Source organism: Orycteropus afer, unplaced genomic scaffold (assembly GCF_000298275.1).
Source record: "Orycteropus afer afer isolate SDZICR_OR568_19922 unplaced genomic scaffold, OryAfe1.0 scaffold00130, whole genome shotgun sequence".
NCBI lineage: Eukaryota > Metazoa > Chordata > Mammalia > Tubulidentata > Orycteropodidae > Orycteropus > Orycteropus afer.
In genome coordinates this window covers 6,787,515-6,801,635 of record NW_006921717.1, presented here as the reverse complement: position 1 = coordinate 6,801,635, position 14,121 = coordinate 6,787,515, and the positions used below count along the sequence as shown (strand labels likewise).

At 53.8% G+C, this 14,121-nt stretch overlaps 1 protein-coding gene across 1 annotated transcript in view; it reads right to left on the bottom strand.

The window, feature by feature from the left end:
• The window catches only part of AHNAK (AHNAK nucleoprotein), a 20,964-nt gene extending 15,357 nt beyond the window's left edge, over nt 1–5,607 (bottom strand). Inside the window, exons 1-3 of the mRNA XM_042781520.1 lie at nt 5,451–5,607; nt 4,244–4,431; nt 3–3,296 (exon numbers count right to left, since the gene is read on the bottom strand). Coding sequence (XP_042637454.1) covers nt 3–3,296; nt 4,244–4,431; nt 5,451–5,607 — 3,639 coding nt within the window. The remainder of the gene's footprint in view (nt 1–2; nt 3,297–4,243; nt 4,432–5,450) is intronic.
• Nucleotides 5,608–14,121: the final 8,514 nt, after the last annotated feature.

The window sequence follows — 14,121 nt, the reverse complement described above, 5'->3', positions numbered from 1 at the left end:
ATCTTCAGGTGCCAGTCTGGGCCATGAACATCCACATCTGGGGCACTGATGTCCACTTTGGGCCCTTTGATGTCCACATCTGGCACTTTCATTTCACCTTCTACCTTGGGCACAGACACATCCACATCCCCTTTGACTTTGGGGCCTTTCAAGTTTAAGTCCACATCAGGCATGGAGATCTTGGGGCCCTTGAAGTGCATCTCAGGCATCTTAAACTTGGGACCTTTCAGCTTCCCTTCTGGTCCCTCAAGGCTCACATCTGGGGCTTCAACGTCAACCTTGGGTCCAGAGATGTCAACGTCAGCCTTGGGCAGGTTCACATCCAGTTCTGGGCCCTCTGCTTTGAAACTAGGCATGCTGAACTTGGGCATTTTCATCTTGGGCATCTTCAAGCTCCAATCGGGACCCTGCACATCTACATCTGGTGCTTTGATGTCTAGCTTGGGGCCTTTGATATCCATATCTGGAACTTTCATCTCACCTTCTACTTTTGGTGCAGACATATCTAGATTTCCTTTCATTTTGGGTCCTTTAAGATCCAGGTCAACATCTGGAAGAGACATCTTAGGAGCTTTAAAGTGCATCTCAGGCATCTTAAACTTGGGGCCTTTCAATTTCCCTTCTGGGCCTTCAAAGCTCACATCTGGAGCACTAAGATCTATCTTGGGCCCAGAAATGTTCATATCAGCTTTGGGCAGGTTCACATCCACTTCTGGACCCTCTCCTTTGAGGCTAGGCATAGTGAATTTGGGCATTTTCATCTTGGGCATCTTCAGGTTCCAATCAGGACCATGAATTTCAACATCTGGGGCAGTGATGTCTATGTTTGGCTCTTTCAGCTCCCCTTCTAGCTTTGGCACTGTAACGTCATATTCTCCCTTTACCTTGGGACCTTTCATATGCAAATCCACATCTGGCATGGAGATCTTGGGGGTCTTGAACTTGGGACCCTTCAGCTTCCCTTCGGGTCCTTCAATAGTCACATCTGGAACTTCAACATCCACCTTGGGAGCTGAAACATCAATGTCAGCCTTGGGCATTTTCATTTTGGGCATCTTCAGGTGCCAGTCTGGGCCTTGAACATTCACATCTGGAACACCGATATCCACTTTGGCACTCTTAAGTTCAACGTCAGGAACTTTAATCTCACCTTCAACCTTTGGCACTGTAACATCATACTCTCCTTTTACTTTAGGGCCTTTCAAACGTAAGTCCACATCAGGCATCTTAAACTTGGGCCCTTTTAATTTCCCTTCTGGTCCCTCAAGGCTCACATCTGGAGCACCAACGTCTACCTTGGGCCCAGAAATGTCCACATTGGTCTTTGGCAGGTTCACACCCACCTCTGGGCCCTCTGCTTTGAATCCTGGCACACTGAATTTGGGCATTTTCATCTTGGGCATCTTCAGATGCCAGTCTGGGCCATGAACATCCACATCTGGGACATCAATGTCCACTTTGGGACCTTTCAATTCCCCTTCAAGCTTTGGCACTGTAACATCATACTCTCCCTTCACCTTTGTACCTTTGACATGCAAATCTACATCAGGCATGGAGATCTTTGGTGTCTTGACACTTATTTCAGGCAGCTTAATATCAGGGCCTTTAAGTTTGCCCCCAAGACCCTCAATGTTCACATTTGGGGCTTCCACGTTGACCTTGGGCCCTGAAATACTGACATCTCCTTCTGGTAGACTCACGTCTAATTCTGGGCCTTCTCCTTTGACTCCTGGAGTACTGAACTTGGGCATTTTCATCTTGGGCATTTTCAGGTTCCACTCTGGGCCATGAACTTCCACATCTGGGGCACTGACATCTACTTTAGGGCCTTTGACATCAACTTCAGGGACTTTAACTTTCCCTTCTACTTTTGGGAGAGTAACATCCATGCCCCCTTTCACTTTAGGGGCAGCCACGTTTAAGTCTACATCAGCCATAGAGATCTTGCATGTCCCTGTTTTCCCAGAAGGACTACTAAGCGTGGGACCTGTGATTGTCTCCTCTAGGCTGGGTGCTTCTATGTCCACTTGAGGGCCTTTAACATCACCCTGTATTCCAGGAACAGAAACCTTAAAATCTCCTTTCAGTTTAGGAGACCTAAGGCTCAGATCCACATCCTGCATGGAGATTTTAGGCTTCTGAATAATCATTTCAGGAGTCTTGACTTTAGCACCCTTCACCTTCCCTTCCAGACCACCAGGAGCAACCCCAGGCAAGCTGACGTCCCCAGAGACCCCAGGAAGGGTCACTTCACCTGTGGGCAGTGTCACCTCAATGCCAGCTCCTTCTCCCTTAGAACCCGACACAGAAAATGCAGGGACTTTCATCTTGGGCATATTCAGTTTGCCTCCAGCCCCATGAATGTTAACATCAGGGGCTTGAACTTCCACACTGGGACCAGTGATGCTGCCCTCAACTTTGGGAGCAGAGATGTCCACCCCTATGCTCCTCTGTGGCTTGGTACCCTTCAGGCCTAGCTCACCCTCAAGGGATGGCCCAGTGATTTGAGAGCCCTTCAGCTTCCCTTTAAGGCCCTCAACATTGACGGAAGGAGCACTGACTTCTAGCTGGGGGGCCTGGATGCTCCCGCCGACGATCAAACCTGGCTTGCTGTCCTTGTGCCCCACGGAGAACTCAGGTGCAGAAACACTCGGCCCCACCTCTGGTGCCTGGCCCTCGGGCCCTGTTGAGACCCCAAACTTGGGCATCTTCATGGTGGGAATTTTAATTTTCCCGTTATCGCCCCTGTCAAGGGACGGGCCCTGAACATTGACTGCCCCACTCCCAGAAGATGAAACGTCCACTCCTGAAACCTGGACCCCTCCTTTGCCACCCAAGTCCAAGCCCTTGGGACTGACATTGACGCCCTGGCTTCCCACCTTTATCCCAGGCACAGTGACCTGGAGCTTCGAGTGGCCAGCACCTTGGAGCTCTGGTCCCAAAGCAGAAATGGCCCCTGCTTGCATGTCTAAAGCAGAGCCTGTGGTTGGAGACACTGCCCCCGAGCCCGAGGGCAGTCTGATCACTGTCTTCCCAGGCTGGGTCTCCACGTCCATGTGGGAGATTTCAGTCAGCTCATGCCTAGGGATCTTGATCTTGAACTCAGGGCTGCTGATGTCGATATCCTTGGCGCCTTCCCGGCTCGTCACGTCCACAGTGTAGGCTGTGACCCTTCTGGTCACCGTGATGGTGCGGCTCTGGGTCTCTCCAGGGTCCCCTTCCACTCCATCCTCCGACTTCAGCCGAGGCTTGATCTTGGTGTTGTAGATGCGCTGATACTCCTCATCAGCCCCGCTCTGCAGAAAGACACGCACCGGCACAGGTTGCAGCAAAGCCCGCCTGGATCGCCAGACGCCTGGCCACAGCCCAACCGACAACACGGTTGCCTGTCTCCCAGAGAAGCAGGAACCATAACGCAGGTCCTTGGAGCCTCCCAGGACAGAGCGCAAGGCACAGAAAAAAAAAGAAGGGCTGACAGCCACATCACAGGAGGAAAACAGAGATTACTGGGGGAAATTCTGGTAAGCAGAAGCCATAGGGAGTGCAGGGCCTGTCAACTCCTAAAGTGTGCGAGCGCTTACAATCAATTATGCATTCAAATGGCCCTCCTGAGTCCCAGGGACCCTCCCAGGCCACAAGCTCCCGGGAGGATTCCCTCCCTGTTAAACAAGCCAACCAGGGAGTTGGGAGCACCATGTGGACTTGACCCTTCAGCTCCCAACTCCCTGACTTGTTTGATTAATGGGGCGGGAATCCTCCCAGGAGCCTTTGCACCTCACAAATACATGAGGAGCCTAAGAGACTGGTTGTATGTGGATCAACACTTTCACTCTGAGGATCCATTGTTTGTTAAATAAACAAGCCAGGAGGAGTAGCAGAGAGGCCCCTACAGGCCAAAATCCAGGAGAGAAAGGGTGTCCTCAAGGCAGGGTGGGGCACCTGTGAAGTCATTTCAAAGACTCTTACAAAGCAACTGGCCTTCCTCCTGGCATCTTTGCCCGGGCTGCATGAGTCATTCCCACACGATGGGTCATCTGGGCTCCCTGAGGAGACTGCAGAGCCTTTAGGGGTAGCATCAGCCATAAGCCACACAGGAGTAGGAAGAAACAGCCTGGCCAAGAGGACTGAAAGGAGAAGGAACTACGAGAGAGGCCCAAGTAGACGGACAGAGGTCTTACTTAGCGGGACCAGCAGGCTGGTGTAACAGGGAGTTCAGGCAGCAGAGGGGCCAGCGAAGACTCACCAGAAGCACTTCAGAGCTGTGGGAGGTGAAGGTTCCGTGGGTCCAGGTCTGGCCAGGCTCGGGGGAGAGGTCCCCCTTGCGGTGCAGCTTCAGGCCCACGGTGTGGTGTCCCATGGTGTTCAGCAGCTGGGTCACCTCGCCTGACTGCAGGTTGTCAAAGTAGATAGTGGCACCCACAATCTGGTCCCCTGAACAGGGAGGACCAAGAAGTAGGTAAGACCCCTGTGGTAGTTAAGGTTTTGTGTCAACTTAGCTGGGCCTGGTTTTGAGTGGCTGGGCAGCTGGGTATAGTTCTTCCCCATGATGAGACTGGTCATCAACTCCATGGTGGCATCCGCAGTGCAATAAGCAGTTGAGTAGCTGCCTTAGGGACGTGGTCTGCTCCCAACGTATAAGGAAAAGCTTTAGGAATGGCCTGTAGCTTGTCGGCACACTTGAACCCTGCTTGTAGCCAAGTTGTTGTTCAACAGCCTGCCACGCCCTGCCAGTCTTGGGACTCTCTATCAACTAGAATCAGTCCACTGTCGTGTGGTTTGCTAATATTGGGACCGTGCCTTTTTACTTGTCGACCTTGGGTTTGCCAGCCTCAGCAGCCAGCAGCTGCCTGAGTGAAGAGACGCCTCCAGCTCCATCTTCAGTGGGCTGGGAGCAGGCGGCAAAGCTGAAGCCCAAGGTTGAGGGGTTTTCACCCAGCCCCCAGAGCTGGCACTTTGAACTTGAACTTTTAGTCTCCAAAACTATATGAGAATAAACTCCTGTTTGTTCAAGCCATCCACCCAAACAAAGTAACCAAAACAAGCCCCACCAGGGCCTCAGGGAAGCAACACACGTGGGGTCCTCCAGCTCCCTTGCATTTAATTGTCATGACCATCCTGCAAGGAAGCTGCGGTAATACCCATTTTACAGATGAGGAAATTGAGAATTAGAGAGGCCAATTTGTTTGCTCAAAGCCATAGAGCTACTGAGCGATGGAGTCAGAACTCAGGACCACTCAGGGGCTCTCTACTTTTCCTGTTACCTGCCTTCCCCAGAACCATGACTAAAGGACACAGAGGGGACAATGGAGAGTAGGGCTTAGGGACCACCCTGACGCCACTGGGACCTCCCTCCACAATTACTCACCCACTTCTGCCTGCTCCCCACCCTGCCCGCCCTCCACCACCCTCGATCTCCCCCAGCACCCAGGCGGCACCCCATGGTGACTCACCCTCCTTGACCACCCCAGTGCGGGCCGCAGGGGAGTTCTGCATCACCTCCTGTACGAAGACACCGTCGTCCCTCTGGGCGATGGTCAGCCCGTGGCAGCCGCTGCCCTGCCAGTTAGGCAGTAGCAGCTCCCGGGTCGCCTCCTCCTCCTTCTCCATCTGGGGCGAGGTAAGGACAAGCAGTCAGGGCGGTAGGGACATACGGGCACGACGGTGAACAGGCCAGGGATCCCGGCACTGGGGACGTGCAGGGAGGACACATTCTCTCCAAGTGCCTACTCCTGTAGAGGAGTGTGGGGGTGCAGTGGGGGTGGAGAGGGGCTGGATAAGCCATCACATGCCTTCCCCTGCGTGAGTTGTCCAAGCCACCACGGAGAATGGGAAAAGGACAGGCAATGAAATTGGCCGCAGAGGGCCCTCATCTCTTCCGCCCCCGGGGCCCTGCGTCCAGACGCCCGTGGGTCTCCACCCCTCCATCCCGCATCCCCTCCACCTCTCCATCACCCTCTCTCCTACTGACCTTTTGCAGGGCTCAGTCACGAGCAAACGCCTGGCCAGGAGCCCGCCCCTCCTTCCTCTCTTCCCTTCAGTCTCTCTCGTCCTCGTCCTCGGGGAATCTCCGTCACACAGCCTAGGGGAAAGTTCATGATGACGTGAGTCTGACAGTCAGCTTGCTTGAAACCCTGCTCAGCGCCACCAAGGAACGGCCGAGTGTGATCCCCTGGGCCAGATCACAGCCCAGGCCCCTCTGTTCCCGCCGTGGGTGCTGCTCCCGGGTGACTTTCCAACCCAGCATCATGGAAAGGGCCAGTTGTTGTTGTTGTTATGTGCCGTGGAGTCGGACCCGACTCACAGCGACCCCTCCTTGGGTTTCCAAGGCCGTATCACTATGGAAGTAGATTGCCCAACCTTCCTTCTGAGGAGTGGCTGGTGGGTTTGAACCGCCAGCCTTCTGATTAGCAGTCAAGTGCCTTAGGCACTATGCCACCAGAGCTCCCAGGAAGGGCCAGACTCAGATTCAAATCCTGACTCGGCCTCCTTCTAACTGTGTGATCCTAACCAAGTCACTTAACTTCTCTGGACCTCTGTTTCCTCATCTGTGAAAAGGGAGATGATTGATGATTTCTAAGAGAAGTGAAAGAGAGACAGACTGTGTATGAAAAGCAGTGGCTCCTACGAGTCTAACGACATGTACACTCTTCGCAGAATCTTTACGACACTTCCGGAGATATTAAAAAAAAAAAAAAATTGTCATCAAATCAACTCTAATCATAGCAACACGATGGGTGTGAGAGTAAAACTGTGCTCCCAACAGCTGATTTTTCACAAGGACATCACCCGGCCTTTATTCTGATGTGCCCCTGGATGGACCTGAACTTCTAACCTCTCAGTTAGCAGCTGGGTGCACTGGCCATATGCATCACGCAGGGGCTCCAGGGAGATGTTATTGCCTCCACCTCACAGATGAACACTGAGGTTCTGAAAGGCCAACTTGCCCGGGGCACATGACAACAGTTGAACTGTGCCTAGCCTCAGACCTAACCTGTAACTCTTTCCTCTGTCCCCTCTCACGTCTGCAGCTTTTAACTGGTCTGAGACTCTCTGAGGGGGTCTCCAGGATGGCGGGGGGGGCGGGGAGGAAGATGTAGCTGGTAGGCCTGCAAGCAGGGTTCCTAACACCCTCCCCTCCCCCAGGGACCATGCCAAACAGTGACTCCGGGTCACCCTGTCTAACCCGAGCCTCAGGACAGGGGACCCTCACCAGCCGGGAACTTTAGGAACCTTGCCACAGGCAATGGCTCAAACAAGGAAAGCCCCTGCCCTGCCAGGCACCGGCCGAGCCCGAGGGTGGAGTACAGCTGGGTCCGCCTCAGGACCAGGTGAGTCAAGGCCTCTCTGGCCGCCCACGCTGGGCCCTGCAACCAGGGCCCCTCGGTGCAGACCACAGGGTGAGCTGTCAGCTGCAGAAGCGCCCTGGGAAGGCACCAGGCAGGGTTGTGGATAGGGCCATCAACTACAGCCACCCACACAAAATGGCGGCAGCCAGCACCATCTCAAAGCATGCCTAAGGATCTGTGCGTGCGGGGGACACAATAAATCACGGGGAACCCCACCCAAGGCCCCACCCCAAAGCTAGAAATTCATCACCAATCAATAAATGCATGCATACTGATTGCCTCTGCAGAGAAACTAGAGCAGACAGACACACGACATCAAACGCTGTGTTAAACTGTTACCTAACTTCACTCATGCCCCCTCTATACATTTACTGAACGCCTTCCATGAGCCACAGACTGGAAATACGGGAATTTAAGAGACTTGGTTTCTGCCCCAGATACAAATGATGGGCAAGGTATTCTGGGCTTGACCCGTTCAGCTTCAGAATGTTCCAGAAGGCTTGAGAGCCTTCAGAGAGGATGAAATGTAATGGGGTTTTGAAGGCACTAGAATTTGCCTCCAAGGACAGGGCTGTGTCTTCTTGGAAATACACGGACAATTAGCAGTTCCGATCTCGGGCAGATCACAAGCCAGGTGAAAGACACACACATAGGTCTCCAGGCCCCCCGCCACCTGTCTGACAAACACATAATGTGGTTATTTATGATGTGCATGTTGTTTCAACACAGGTGCTGGCTAGAAGGCGAGCGAAGAAACTGAGAGGTATGTGGCCTGTTGGCACAGGTGTGAGCCGAGAAAACACAGCGGAGGCCGCTACAGGAAGTCATGCTGACTGCTGACCGTTCCCAACGTGAAACAGCAGAGCTGGGCTTTAAATGGTGCCTTCCCCTAGAATGTAGCTCTAAGACGTCAGCCCTGCTGATAAAGAGCCAGGCAAGGGCAGGAAAAGAGAGAGGCTTCCAGCCAAGGGCTTCTCTGGGTAGCAGGGCAGCCACCCATGGCCCTGGCACTCCCCTCTTCCTCCTTGTGCAGGGCCCCTCTGGTGCTGAGCCAGCAGCCAGCAGCAACCCTCGCCCACATCTCGGCCCCACCCTCCCTCCTTCTCCAATGAGTCACTGTGGCCGCAACAGCTCCAGACATGCAGAGATAGGGTCACGCCCAAAACCTGATTGACAAAGGGCTTCGTCGGCCAGAGGGCTGGGGCTGGGGCGGGAGGTAGCCCAGTCAATCTGCTCCCCAACCATCTCTTCCAGATGGAGCCCCAGGCCAGGAGTCCCCATGAGCTTGGGGAGAACTCCTTGCTTCCGGGACCCCAGCAACTTCTGAGAAAGGAGAAGGTCATCCCAAGCAGAGAAGAGTCCACAGCCCTGGAAAAACAGGAGCCCTCAGCCCTGGCAAGCAACCAGCTGGCTTCTTGGCCACAGGGGCTCCCGACCACGCAGCCTGCCCCCTGGCTCAGGCCCCGCCTCCTGGCACAGCAAGAGGGACTCCCCCTCCTCTGATCTGGGGCATTCAGTCCTAAGGCTGTAAGTGAGGGTGCTGATGGGGGGTTTGAGGCCCTGTTTTCTGCATTCAGGTGCCATCTCTGTCTCTCCTCCAGCCCTGGGACCTGTTCCAAGCCCAGACGGTCCTTCCTTGTCCCACACAAGTCTCCCACGCTCCCACACAAGGCTTCCCTAGGGCTGGGGCTCTGCTCAGCTGTTACCCAAAGAAGGGTCTTTGGAACTTTGGGGAATTCTGCACCATTCAGCCAGAAGTCATCAGCCCCCACAGCGAGAAGAAGCCTTAGAGCTGTGTTGTCCAACGTGGTAGCTGCTAACCAAAAACAAAACCCCACTGCCATGGAGTTCATGATGACTCACGGAGACTTTGTGGGTTACAGAACACAACTGTTCCATTGAGTTTTCCTGGCTATAAACTTTACAGCAGAGTCCCTGGTAATGCAAACAGATAAGAACTCTGCTATTATCAGGAAGGTTTGCAGTTTGAACCCATCAGAGGCACCTAAAGGAGTGCTGATGGTGCACTGCCTAAGGCACCTGATGCTAACCAGAGGTTGGCGGTTCAAACCCACCAGCCACTCCTCGGAAGGAAGATGGGTCAATCTACTTCCGTACAGACTTACCACCTTGGAAACCCAGTGGGGGTTGCAATGAGTCAGAATCGACTCTATGGCAGTGGGTTTGGTTTTTTGGCTTTACAGACATCTGTGAAGATAAGCCTGATTGGTGCTCTGCTTCGGAAATGACATAGCCTTGGAAGCCCTATGGAGCCACTCTACTCCAACACACGTGGAGTCATCGTGAATCAGACGAAGACAGCAAACAAAACACCAGTCCTTCCAGAAGCTGAGCAGGCCCCTCGTCCGTGGTGCTGAGTAGGGTTAGGCCACTGACCTTTGGGTTAGCAGCCCATTGCAAGCTGTTTGTGCCACCCAGGGCCCTGGACACTAGTGCCTCCTTAAATCTGAGCTGATTAAACGAAATCAAAATTTTAGTTCCTCAGTTGCCTGAGTCCCATTTCAAGTGCCTGACAGCCACATGTGGCTAGTGGCGACCACACAGGACACAGAGCTACAGACATGTCCATCACTGACTGCAGAACATTCTAGTGGACAGCCTGGCCCACCAACAGATGGGGAAAGTGAGGCCAGAGAGGTGAGAATGGGAGAGTTCCAGGGCCCTAGAACCCAGGTCTGCGAGCTGCCAGGCCCCTGGTGCACCCCATGCCTGCTCACAGCGTCCTTCGTGACAGGAAGGAGCATGGCTGGAGTGGGGACCTCCAGAGGCCAGAGGTTGCTTTGAGAGCAGAAAAGGAGTGAAGAGGCAAGGTTGCTCCAGCTGCAAGGCCAAGAGGACGCCTATGTGAGACTGAGGGGACAGAGAGTAATTCAAGCCAGAAGCCTCGAGGAAGGAGCAGGGCTGTCCTGTGGATTCAAAGCCACAAGGAGGGTTTGCAGAGCAGAGGCCTCTGTCCACGCCCACCTCTGTGGATTGGGGGTGCCGTGTGGGCCGATCCAACAGAAGCCCAGGAAAGGGCGGACACCTCTTCCAGGTGCCACCCCCAGAAGGGGGGCTTTGCTTCTGTGAACGCACCACCAGCAGCACCACCCCCGCCCCTGGGGACTGCCCCCCACTCGGGAGAACCAGCGGGAGGACAGCCAGGGCAGTTCAGTCTAGCTGCTGGAGCAGCCTGCAGCCAAGGTCAGTGTCGAGATGACAGGAACTGATAGGCACACACTCCCTGAGAGACAGCCCCATAGGGCCTCAACGCCTCACTGCACCAAACCCCTCCCACCACAGGGAGGACACCAACAGTCACCAAGCTTCCACCCAGCACCGGGAGCCACGCACACATCAACCCACCAAACACACAGTCCTCATCCCGAGAAGAGTGAAATGACTCACACCCAACCAGGGCCCCCACCAGAGGAAGAGCCCCCAAAGACTTGTAACAGGGAGGAGGGATCCGCCCAAGGGAGCGGGGGCTATTCCAAGAAGAGCGGCACACCCAGGGGGGCCTTGTACTCTCTGAAACGCTCCCAAACAGCAAAGAGGAAGAGAAAGCGACATATTGAAAGAAAACAAATTCAGAGGAACGTAGGATGAGGCTAGAGAGTTAGGCATAGTCCAGATCAGGGGTTCTCCAATTTTTTATCTTCTATTACCCGACCGTGGAGGTGATTCCCACCCACAGCGCCCCTAGAGGACAGAGTGGAATTGCCCCACGGGTTTCCAAGGCTGTCAATCTTCACAGAAGCAAAGCCCAAACCAAACCCATTGCTGTTGAGTCAATTCCGACTCACAGCGCCCCTAGAGGACAGAGCGGAACTGCCCTGTAGGGTTCTGAAGGCTGTAAATCTTTACCGAAGGCTGTCACATCTTTCTCCTGTGTCACTAGACCCTTTTTATTTTTTCAAACTCAAGATCCCTAAGTTGTTGTTGTTGTTGTTTGCCGTTGAGTCGGCCCCGACTCATAGCGACCCCTCCTTGGGTTTCCGAGGCAGTATCACTATGGAAGTAGGATTGCCCAACCTTCCTTCCGAGGAGTGGCTGGTGGGTTTGAACCGCCAGCCTTCTGGTGAGCACAAGATCCCTATATAACATTATTATTGTTGTCACTGGATACCACAGAGTCAATTCTAACTCACAGCGACCCCACACAACAAACCAGAACTGCCCCGTAGGTTTTCCTGGCTGTAATCTTTACAGGAGCAGGTGGCCGGCCTGGTCTTTCTCCTGGAGAGTGGCTGGGTGGGTTTGAACCACCAACTTTTAAGTTAGCAGCCAAATGCTTAACCATTGTGCCACCACGGTGCCTTTTGACACGTTTAATATCTATCAACTTACCCTAATAGAAACCAAAACTTAGAACTTTTAAAAATATTCATTTAAAAGCTGCAATAATAAATCCACTGTACTGTTCACATAAATACTATAATTTTTGTGAAAAATAACTCTATTTTCCAAAACAACCACCAAAAAAAAATTTAAAGAGTAGCAATGTTTCTTTATATTTTCGCACATCTCTTTAAGGTACGGCTTAATACAAGATAGTTGGATTTTCAACGAAAAGAAAGGAAAGGAAACCCCCAACAAGTTGAAAGCGTGATTGTTACAGGCCCAGTGCTGTGCTGGCCAACGTGACATGCACGGGTTCTCATTCCATGCCCCAAACAACCTTGTGTGGTATATGTTGTTGTTGTTAGGTGCCGTCGCGTAGGCTCTGACTCACAGTGACCCTCTGTACAACAGAACGAAACACTGCCCGATCCTGTCCCAGCCTCACAAGCCTTGCTGTACTTGAGCCCATTGTGGCAGCCACTGTGTCAGTCCACCTTGTTTGTCTGGAAGTTCCACTGAAGCCTGTCCCCCGTGGGTGACCCTGCTGGCATTTGAAAGACCAATGGCATGGCCTCCAGCCTCCCTGCAACACTCAAGCTACCACAGCATAACAAACTGACAGACGAGTGGTGGTGGTAAAAATTAATAACTCTTATTTTAGAGAAGAGTAAACAGGCCCCAGAGGTAAGACAATTTGAGTGGGAGATGGAGTTGAAATGCTGGCCCTGGGGTTCTCTGACTTCAAGGCCAAGTACCCAGGTAGAGGGATACAAGTGAACACACACAGGATGAGGTACGCACAGAAACCACAAAGTGAGATGCACAGGGGAGATACACAAACAAGAAGATGCCCACAGCTGAGGGCGGAGAGCGAGCGGAAAGACACACCCACAGGAAGAGGGCACGTTGGGAGGCAGAATGACACCTCGGAGAGAAGAACATAAACACAGAGAAGGGGAGCCCCTGATATACTCGTGAAGCCAAGAGAGATTTAGGGACCTAGGTCCCCACCAAGCACAAGACCCACCCAGGAAGCAGTGCTGTCAATCGCACCCACAAGCAGGGAAAGGCAGGCAAGCGGCTGTCAGCCTCCCTTGCCCACACACCAGCCTCATCATGGCCCAGCCTGGGTGCAGCAAACCCAGACTGCCCGGAGCCCAAGCACCTTTTGGTTCTGAGCTCATTGAAGCTGTGTCCCCAAGGATCAGGAACCCTGCACTGCCCAGAATCCTGTTCACCCCCAGATTCTCTGGGGTCCCAGCAGGTGGGGGACTCTGGGGTCATCCCCTTCTGGGGCGCTGCCAGCATAGGACCCACTGTAGAAGTAAGACAAGCATTTGTGGGCTTCCCACTAGTGCTCACTGGAAGACGGAAAGCCGTGACAGGCAGAACTTTGTTCTAGAGGAACACAGAGAAACACCAAGGTGCCATCTCTTCCAGGGCGTGAGCCTCCAAGGAGACCCCCATATACGTAGCTGCCAGACTTCTGTTTGGAAAAAGCACGCCTTGTTCTAACAGGGGTAGAAGTGTGCAGTCAAGAGTCAAAGGTGGTATGACAACTTTCATACACAGACCCAGGTACCTCCTGGCTATGTACCCCAAGGGGCTACTTTCAACCTACACAGGATGCATTGGGAGGAATTATCAAGGAGAGTTAGAAAAATACGTTGAAAGACATGGGCAGCATGGGCACTGCAGGGACATTCAGAGAAAGACACACAAGGATATACACAGAGACAGTCCACAGCCCCAGCCATCACCAGGTCACAGCCAACACCTGTCTGTGCAGCCCCAGGACCTGCTGGGGATGGGGGGTGATGAGGGACATGGGGGACACAGGGAGGGTCACGGGGGACACCGTACCTGTTAGTCCCTGGACTGGACACTGCTCCAGTCCCTGCGTCTCAGCTTCCTTCTGTGTGCACCTGCCTCTCTGGTTCTCCGCTACCTACCCTGGGGGGAGGGAGGCACCTGGCCCAGGCCACAACGCCCACCAGGTGGCCGTTTTCCCAACCCTCCCTCCCCATCAGCCCCTTCCCCCTGGCTGCTCACCATCACACTGGGGTTCTCTGCACCTGGACCTCCAGGTCAGCGCCCCCCACCTCCGCCCCCGCCCAGCAACTGGCTGCTTCCTGGGCACTGCCTCCCTTACTGTGCACCGCTCCCTCCCACCTACCCCAGCCAACTCTCTTGACTCTCCAAAGCTCCAAGTTCTCACCAGCCCAGAGGGAGGTCCCCTCTTCCTCCTCAGCTCAGCGGGGTCTCCCCTCCTAAAGACATGGAACTAGGGGAGGCAGCAGCAGGCGGATTCAGACTAAGTCTTCCCGCACCTGACCACAAAGATAAGGAAGGATTGGGCCACTAGGACCGCTGAGATTAAGACACCAGTTCTGAGGAGGCGTCCTATGGGGGGGGGGGCGGCACAGAGGTG